General features: G+C 33.5%; 1 protein-coding gene across 1 annotated transcript; it reads right to left on the reverse strand.

Annotated features, from left to right (window-relative positions):
* Nucleotides 1-7,916: 7,916 nt before the first annotated feature.
* Nucleotides 7,917-9,354, reverse strand: LOC136990149 (uncharacterized). The gene is made up of 3 exons (XM_067288520.1): nucleotides 9,204-9,354; nucleotides 8,703-9,043; nucleotides 7,917-8,303 (listed from the first exon to the last, which is right to left on the reverse strand). Exons 1-3 carry the CDS (start codon nucleotides 9,352-9,354, stop codon nucleotides 7,917-7,919), a joined length of 879 nt encoding a protein of 292 aa, XP_067144621.1.
* Nucleotides 9,355-9,921: the final 567 nt, after the last annotated feature.

Here is a 9,921-nt window from a genome sequence, read left to right on the forward strand (position 1 = left end):
CCAAAAACTTTAAAACATTAGCTTTAATTTCATAATATTTTTATAATTAAGAAATTACTTTTACTTTTGTCTTTCAATAATAAATTTTTATTATTTAAATGCGGGTTTAATCGTATACGTCGTAACGTTATATAACTATTGATTGGTTTTCTATTTAGTTTAACATTTATTCTTTTGCTTTTAAACTACATAATTTTGGTCGATGGATACACCCATTTACCTGAACTCGATTCCAAATTAATTGGTCGAATATTCTATGTATATGTTTCAGATGATGAAGAAAGAATTTAGCAACACCTGACATCTTAATTTAGACAGATACGGTTTAAGTTTATTGCTATTTCATTCTATTTTTGACACTTTTCTAGGTACTAATCAATTTATTTCTTTTTCAGAAAACATCACGAGACAATTTTTGAAATAACGAACAATTGTCCCTAAAGTGTTCTTCTTCTCTGATATATTATTTCAGAAATTCCTTCAGTTTAATATTCTATTTTTGAATTGTCAGCTAATTATTCTTACATATCGTTTCAGAGATTCCATAAATGAAATTACGCTTTGTAATTTTATTTGCAGATTAATTTTAAAATGTAATCAAAGACTTCAAAATCTTTTTCATAAATTGCGTGATTGAAATGCAAATCGATAAACAAAAGAATTCATCGCAATAATGAACTGAAAGATTTTATAATAAAGTCATAAGTTTTTTTTATCAAATACAAAAAAAAATTATGCAAAATGGAAGAGATGGATTATGTAAATTAAGTGAACATTTATCAACAAATTAAAGACAAAATATTTTTAGGTTTGTGATAAAAATATTCTAGGATTTATTTTTTATTTAATCCTAATTTTTACCCTATGTGCGACAGAGTAAATCGTGGAGCTTACAAAAAAGTAAACTCGTGTTGTCTTATAAACGATTAGGAAGTGACAGAGAACAGAAATTTTTGGTGTTTAAAAAAGTGTGTGTGTGTGTGTGCGCGCGTGCATTCCGGTGGTCTATCGAATGCACACACACACACACAGTGCGTTCAAGTGCATGAATAGAATACGTTGCACATCATGGAACACTCCTGCTGCATATAGCTGTATGTGATAAGTTCAATCAGTTCTTGAACGAATTTACTCTGACATTGCCAATGAGAAGCTGAATAATGTTAAAGTCGAAGCTTAAATGTACTGTATTGTTTGAGCCTATGATAGATAGTAGAGAAAAACATCTTAGTTCTACTTGTTTTTGCAGAGGTGATGAACATCGAGTTACACTTCTCCAGCATCTATTGCTTCCGGTGACTTTTAGTAGTATTAAGTAGTAATCCTGCAAATTTTTAGCTTCTTCGGCCAGTCTGTCTTTCCGTCATTCCCAGTAATACCGCAATGGGTTGGGACATTCATAAAGTTTACTATTGTATTCTTGACTCTCGAGAGCCATCAACCCAATCTTGAGTCTCACACACTAATTTGTCATTGTAGTTAATATTCTGGAGTGCCCACAAAGAGAAGTCTGAACAAACCAGGCAGTTGTCTCCAAGCAGCACTTCAGATTTTATCTTCTTCACTACTAAATTTAGACACAGGAAAAGCGTAATTGAAAAACTAATTTAGTTATTGAGTCTTACTTGTTATTCTGCAAATTTGAAGCTATGATCATAGATATACACCACAAAGGATAGCCCCACCCTATCCTCCAATTTACTTACATTGAAACAAACATATTTATAACGACCTACATTTTCAGTGACGATTTTTATCGAGAAACGTGTTGATGGTTGACACAGGTCACAGGAATGCAATTTTTCAACAGGTTTGTCATGGTGGATAAGCCTTCCTGTAGACCGAATTGCAAGAGTACTTCTTGGTCAACTGATGGGTTTCAACCAGAACATAAAGAGCCTAATTAACCGTTCTACTAGTCTGATTATACGCAACAGTTTTTTCTGAATTCTCATCGGACATTTCGGTTTACTTTCATACAATTACTCCATGATTTGAAAGCATAGGTAAGTAAAAAAAAAAACTATTGTCTGTTTATATAGGCTATTAACAGAACTACTTCATCCATGAGGCCGAAATTGTTTCTTGCAACACCACAAAGTCCATTTAGCAACTTTTAGCACTTCTATGATAAAAAAAATTATTATTTTTTTCATCGAAATCTATTATCTAAGATAACTCTTAAGTACTTTGTTTCTTCCACAGCCCGAAGTGGTACTTCAGGTTTTATTTCTTGTTTTTAAGTTCTTTATTCTGATATTGCACTTGACATTTCAAACAAAAAAAAAAAGAAGTTATACAATGAGAAGAAGGATAAGTTAAACAGCAGTAGGCTAAAAGAATTATTATCGCTAGATTCTGAACAAACTCTTATGTATAAACGTAAATTAAATAGCTACATTGAAATTAAAATCATTTTAATAAGGCATCAAAATACATATATACTTTGCATTATCTCTGCCTAGTTACAAGAGTATTGCTTATAAATATATTTGAAAATTTCTCATTCCTGCAATCTTTTGAAATGAATTTACAATTAATTGCTAAATATTTCTATAATTTTTAAACTCATAGTTGCATTTGCTGAATCATTCCTTTAAATTTCAGCAAACAGAAGAAAGGAAACAGTGGAGACGCACGTTCTAACCTAACCTAACCTATTCTAATAATTTGGTTGCTAATAATTATGGTAATTTATTAGAATAGGTTAGGTTAGGTTAGAACGTGCGTCCCCATTGTTTCCTCTCTTCTGTTTGCTGGAATCGGAGACGAGCCGCCATCTTGGCACCTAAAGTAACATTAACCAAAAGAAAGAGGAAAAAGAACAAAAAAAAAATCTGTTTCTGTAAAGATTTTAATATTAAGTACTTTCATAAATTCGCTTCTAACTCGTGTAGACAATGGAAAAGTCGGTATATTATTTAATTTTCGGTAGTAATCTGTGGATAGATGTAACGAATTCGGGACAGTCGATGAGATTATCGTACCGAAAGCCTGTATTAGATTTAAGTAAGCATTACAATGCATTTTCTCTCAAAAGAATATAAATAATGTAAGAATATTCGTCTATCTACATTTGCATCTTTCTTTTTCTTTCTTTTAATCAACTCAGAAAATCGCTAAAGGCTATTTCAATACAATAGCTAATTTAATCTAATATTTAAATTTATATAAATAAAACGTATAATTAAACTTAAAGGCTTTCGTTATTATCTTTAACATTCAAAATAGAACACACTTTCAATTCGATAGTAATTGTTAACATTTTCAATTAATATCATTATTTTATAACCGTAACATTTGAATATTAATTAAATTCAAATTGAAAACATAAACGTGTAATTTAATATTAAGTTAGACATTTACAATATTTAATTTTTAAAAGAAAAAAAGAACATATAAATATAACATTTTTAATGTGAACATAAAGCTGTTTTTTTTTTGGATATCGATCCATCAATGTCTGGCTTGATAGACGAAGTAACGAGGCAACTTAATAATTTTCAGATGTTCATTTGAAAATTTTGTCCTCATTTTACTTTTGTACGCTTCTATAATAGAAAAAGTTGCTGGCAAATATACGTACTGTACACACAAAAAAAAAGCGGATACTTCTCTTCTCGCAGGTACAATTTATAAAAATGAATAAGCCTTTTCTTTTTGTTGCATACCTGAATGCAACTCTATACTGTACATTGTATTTGTAAATTCGCAAGTGATGTATTCGTGTCAATTGACAATGTAGTAGCGACTATATTGAAATGCAGTTGATGATTTTTGAAATCTTGAAATCTATTTTCAACGTCCTGTGATAAATTGGGAATCGATGTCGCATATTTTTAGCAATTTACATGGCTTTGTTCGGACAGTTTCGAAGTAATTTAAGTTGTTACGCTTTGTCGGATAGTGGCGCAATTTTATTTTAATTTGAATTATTCCCACTGTTTGAAACTTTTCACATATTTGATTTTCGCTTTGGAGATGAAGGTTCGGTACATTTAAGTGAGCAGTCATACCTATCTTACTAAATCACGCATCCAGTTCTCTTTTCCAATTCGCGGAAATAAGGTAGGTTGACTATAGAAACTATTTATTACACATGTACAGTACAGTAGACCTCCTATAACACGGTAGATACGTTCCGTGTTATATCAATCCGTGTTGTACGAGTCACTTAAATACATGAGCCAATCACATTCCGTGTGCCGGGCTGTGATATATGAAATGTAAAGATTATATAAAAGATTCCATTAAAACGCAAAATGTATTTTATATATAGGAAAAACAATAACATAATCATCAAACTAAGAAAAGTAGTCTTTCGAATTTATAAATAAAGGAGATTTTATCTTTTAAATATTGGAAATCTCGCAAATGTAGATACGATTTTATTAAACTGACAAACTCCTCGAATGTATTTTCTTTACTTTAAGGGAATTGATCATTTTATAATCCCACAACTTATAAATCCCAGAATAAATTTATTTTCATATTCCAGATTTTTAGTTTACATACCCTTATTATTTTGAAACGTTTATAATCTATAACATGATAAAATATGATAGAATATTATATAAAGCAATTCCATTCATGCCATAATCGCCTATATTAAAAACTAATTAAATAATATACTATTTAACGTTTTGTAAAAATTATCATTATTAATTAAATATGGTATTTTTAATGCACGGTTGAAATGTTTATTCGAAGATGTTATTTACAATTTGTTTGATAAAAATTTAATAAAACTTTATATAACTACCATATAATGTAACAAGCTTTTAAAATATATAAATATAACATTAAAAATTATAATAAACTTTCATAAAAAGTAAATATAAATCAAATAAGCCCTTTACGAAATACGGAATTTGTTGTGTAAGGACATTTAAAAATTCAACGAATGATAAATTTTAATAACTAGATTCGTTTTTTAAAATTTAATTTAAAATATTTAATGTATTATTCATCAAAAATCTGTGGTGTTTTTATATAGTAGTGATAATATTGAACGGATTCGTCATAGTTACATTTTGATTTTTTTAAACAAAAAGAAAGAGAGAGAGACATTTGACTGCAAAAATTCCACTAAAAGAATTGGCAACTGTGAAAACCAAGAAAAACAAATGATCAAAAGGAAGGAGAGAAAATATAACAACTATTAAGTAAACTTATTTTTCTATATCAGTAACAACTTTTGTTATTAAATTTCAAAAGATAATTGAAATAAATTAAGAAAAGAATAATCCTAATAACTAGCTAATAAAAACTCTGGCAAGGGCTCTTCTTCGACCTTCCCGGCACTTGAACAGGAGGTTAATGGGAACATTAAGAAGTCCAATACAAAAGCTTAAAAGAAGTAAGTTTTTTAATGATAAAAATCTCCACTTAAAAAAATATTGAAGTTTATAAAACACTACGACACTAGATCAAAGTTAAAAAAATTGTTACGAAATATCATTCAAAAATAACTTTAATATTATTAATTATTATAAAAAAAGGGTTAATTTTGAGGGTAGAGACGTGTTTCTAAACAAATTGTAAATGCAACGAGTAAAATCCTCATCGAAAAATGATACATGACCCCTTTTACCTTCCTACCCACTCGAGTTTCGTACTCTTAAATTTAATAGTGTTAATGCCCGTTATATACAAGTTACCAAGATAAATATTTTTATTAAAGTGCATTTTGTGCATAAATTAATTTTTATAGGTATTTTTTTAAATTTTAAACCAGGTTTATATTATTCATAACAAAAGTTTCATGACGATTCATCGATTCCTGGTGCCCACCAGTGGCAAACCACTAAACACTGGTCTCGGATTTGCGCCTCTCAGGAGGTTTGTTTATTAGGGGGATTGATGCTATTAAATTTTGATGGTTAAAGGTCGAGGGAATGGAGAGATAAATGAGGTCGTATGTATTTCCAGTAGGGTAGGACTTAATGACGATTTTATTAGCATTTACAATTCTTTATAAAACTCATCCCTGCCCTCAAAATTAAGCTTTTTGCCATTTTATATTAATAATAGTTAAAATATAAAAAGTTTTTAAAAATAAAATATGATAACAACTGGCACCACTAAAATTTTAAATGTTGCTGCGAAAGTTGAGCAACTCGTTGCCGGTTTATTTTTCCTATGATGGAAAAATGTGCCGTGATATATCTAGGTATTATACAATATATATATATATATAGAATCTTCTTCTTCGCCTTTTCTCATGTTTATATCGCGTCGGCCTTCTCTAATACGTTTCTTCCATTTCTCCCTATCAAGGGCTTCTTCTCTCTTAAGTTCCCTCTGGTTCAAGTCTTCTTCCACCTTATCTTTCCAACGCATCTTGGTCTTCCCTTTTTCCTCTTTCCTTTTACTACCAGTTTTCCGATCTTCTTTCCAACGTAATTGTCACTTCTTCGCTCTACGTGGCCAAACCACCTCAACCTACATTCTTGCATCTTTTTGCTCAAGGGGCCCACCTTAACAGAACCTCTAATAAAATCATTCTTTATTCTATCCTTCCTTGACACTCCACACATCCATCTCAACATTCTCATCTCCGCCACCTCTGTGGGTACCGAGGAGGGACGACGAGGTCTGACCTCTGTCTAATTTCGGCTAACAAGTCGGAGGGACTTGCCGACGAGTCAGAGATGGCTTATTTGACGGTAGGGATCCCGTAGGGACGGGACTACTTTTTATCCGGTCGAGTGTAGGAGGGAAGGTGGAGTCGTGGTAAGGCGATAAGCGAATATTCGAGCAAACAAGACACCAGTTAACAGGATAACAACGATTTAATGGAAAACAAAATATACGTTACAAAAATCTGACATAAAAAGGGTGACATATAAAAAGCTATATATCCCTATCACGCGAAGGGAGAGAGAGAGTTCACATAAGTGGGTTCCATACCTCTTAGACAATCAGTATTTCCAATATTCTGTCGGTCACAAGAATCGGTAATTCTTTTAAAGAGAAGGATCGGTAACTCTTGTGGCACAACGTAAAATATTCCCTTAGGCACAAAGGACAAAAATGGACGAAATCGCGACTCGATCTAAATCGATGAATGACTCCCCAGAGGGGGGAAGGAAGCATCTTATATAGCTTTTTGCTGGGGAATTTGGTCACGTGCGTGTGCTTAGGCCATAGGTGTTCCCGGGATTGGAAACAATACGACGAATTCGGGCGCTAACTATAAACTTAAGTTGCAAGATGATCTGTACTCAGCGTAAGAACAATGGATAGTTGACAGTTATACGGCCGGGGACGCATATTTTCTCGTCCAGGACCGTTTTTAGGCAGGATGTTTATATCCAGGACAATTTTTAGGCAGGATGTTTATAATAGGAAAATGTTCGATTCGATATAGGGAACAATTTTATTATAAGTCGTATTATATTCGGATTATATCCGGATATAAGAAAGGGGTAATTATTAATTCGGATATAATTTAGTAAAACTTTACGTTCAAGGGGATTTCCAGATCTCACACCTCCATCTTTATTTCTTGACCCATGTCTCAACACCATATAACATTGCAGCTCTAATAATTGATTTATACAATTTTCCTTTCAGATTGCAGCTCACTTTCTTGTCGCATAACACACCGCTCAGCTTCCATCCCACATTGAATTCTATGCTGCACCTCCGAGTTCAGTCCTCCTCCCATCTCGACAAATGTCCCAAGATATTTAAAACTTGGAACCAAAGACAGTGGCACATTTTGGATTATTACACTCGTCTCTACCATTCAGAGTCATAGAGGCTGTTTTAGTTCTGCTAACCTTCATGCCTCTTTCTTCCAAAACTTTCCTCCAATCTTCCAGTTTCTTCTCAGCCTTGGGGTTTGGGAAAGTTCACACAGCACAATATCATCTGCAAACAGCATACTCCACGAAGCTTCACACTTCGCGTCACACACCAAACACGTCCATTATCAGGTCAAACAAATAAGGGCTAAAGGCCGATCCGTGATGTAAACCAACATTAACGAAGAGCCCTTCTGTAGTGCCCACACTACTCTTAACTTGGGTCTCTGCTCCCTCATACATTTCCTTGACGAGCCTAACATATTTTTCTGGAACATTCTTTTCCCTCAAACAACTCCATACTTCTTGCCTTGGTACCCTATCATACGCCTTTTTTAGATCTATAAACACCATGTGCAAATCTTTATGCATTTCCCTGTGCCTTTCCATCAGCTGTTTTAGAGCAAAGATAGCATCAGTCGTACTTCTTCCCGGCAAAAATCCAAACTGTTCCAAGCTCTTCAATCTCAGATTACTGCCTAATCCTTCTTTCTACAATTTTCTCCCAAATCTTCGCAGTATGCGGCAATAACTTTATACCTCTGTAATTTCTGCAATTCTGTATATGCCCTTTACTTTTAAAGATCGGCACAAGAATGTTCTTTTTTTATTCATCTGGAATCTTCTCCTACTGCCAGAGTTTCTTCATAAGGTCCCAGAGGATATCAATTCTCTCCTTACCCAAACCTCTCCAAACCCCAACTGGAATCCGATCAGTGCCTACTGCTTTCCCCATCTTCATTTTCCTAAGCACACTTTCCATTTCTCTGCTAATATCTTGCACCACTCCTTCATTTGCCTCTCCATTCTCGTATAAAGTTCTGGGGTTTTCTTTATTCAATAAATTTCTAAAATATACTTTTCATTTTTCCTTTCGTAATCTTGTAATACCACTCCTTTATCATCTTTAATCAGTTTAATACAGGTAAAATCTTTTGTTGCCTTATCTCTTGCTTTGGCAATTCTCATCAACTGCCTTTCGCCACCTTTCCTTTCTAAAACTTTATAAGCCTCTTCTAAAGCCTTTGCTTTCGCAATAGCCACCGCCTTTTTAGTCATTTTATTTGCCAAATGGTAAGTTTCTTTATCTTCCAGCCCTCCCATCAAATCCCACCTTTTCTTTGCATCTTTCTTTTGTTTAACTGCGGCTTGTACCTCAGCATTCCACCACCAAAGTTCTTTTCCTTCTGGCAATTTCTTCCCTGAAGTATTTCCCGAAATCTCTTCTCTAACTTTTAAAATGCAATTACTATTCAGCAACCACCATGTTTACACATCATCCGAAAACTGGATTTCTTTTTAATACTTTTACCTTAAACTCTTTCCTTAATTCCTCCTCTTTCAATCTCCACCATTTGATCCTTTGTTCAATCTGGCTAACACAATTCTTACAATGGTCCATAAGAAGGTCATAATCCACCAGGAAAACTCTATGTTGTGCAGCAACGCTTTCTCCATTTAACACCTTAATGTTTCTCACTTCACTCAGATGTCTCCTGCGGCACAAGAAAAAATCAATTTGGCTGGATCTACCTCTACTCATGTATGTAACTAGTTGATTCGCTTTCTTCTCAAAGTAGGTGTTAACTAGCGCAAGGTCAAAAGCCACAGCATGATCGACTAGTCTTTTTCCCTCTCCATTCCTTTTTTTTCACACTCCACCTCCCAAGAACAAGAACTCTTCTTTCCGCATTCTTCCTCTTCCCAACATTCCCATTTAAATCGCCCCACAGATTAATCTCTCGTTCATAGGAACACGCATTACAACTTGGTCAGATCTGTCCAAAAGTTTGTCTTTTCTTTTTCTCTACTACTTGGCTGAGAAGCATACACACACACAATCGTAATGAAAATTCCACCAACGTCCAACTTAACGCTCATAATTCTATCACACCTTCGTTTAACCTCACAGACTCTGTTTTTTAGAACTTTATCAATTACGCTACCAACTCCATTTCTTCTTCTCTTATTCGTTCCACTCACAACAGCTTGTATCCTTCACCAAGTTCTTTAGCTTTATTTTCTTTCCATCTTACCTCTTGCAGGCACAAAATGTTCACTCTCCTTCTTTGCATATGATCAACCAACTCTACTCTTCTCATTCAATGTT

Source organism: Centruroides vittatus, unplaced genomic scaffold, assembly GCF_030686945.1.
Source record: "Centruroides vittatus isolate TY-2023 unplaced genomic scaffold, ASM3068694v2 scaffold_861, whole genome shotgun sequence".
NCBI lineage: Eukaryota > Metazoa > Arthropoda > Arachnida > Scorpiones > Buthidae > Centruroides > Centruroides vittatus.

Bases quoted from the DNA above. Each gene is read 5' to 3' on its own strand.
- LOC136990149 (XM_067288520.1), bottom strand. From the start codon at position 9,354: ATGAGTAGAGGTAGATCCAGCCAAATTGATTTTTTCTTGTGCCGCAGG. The intron at 9,044-9,203 runs GTAAGAATTGTG...GCATTTTAAAAG, and splicing joins TGACCTTCTTATGGACCATT to TTAGAGAAGAGATTTCGGGA. The intron at 8,304-8,702 runs GTATTACAAGAT...AGAAAATTGTAG, and splicing joins TTAAAGATGATAAAGGAGTG to AAAGAAGGATTAGGCAGTAA.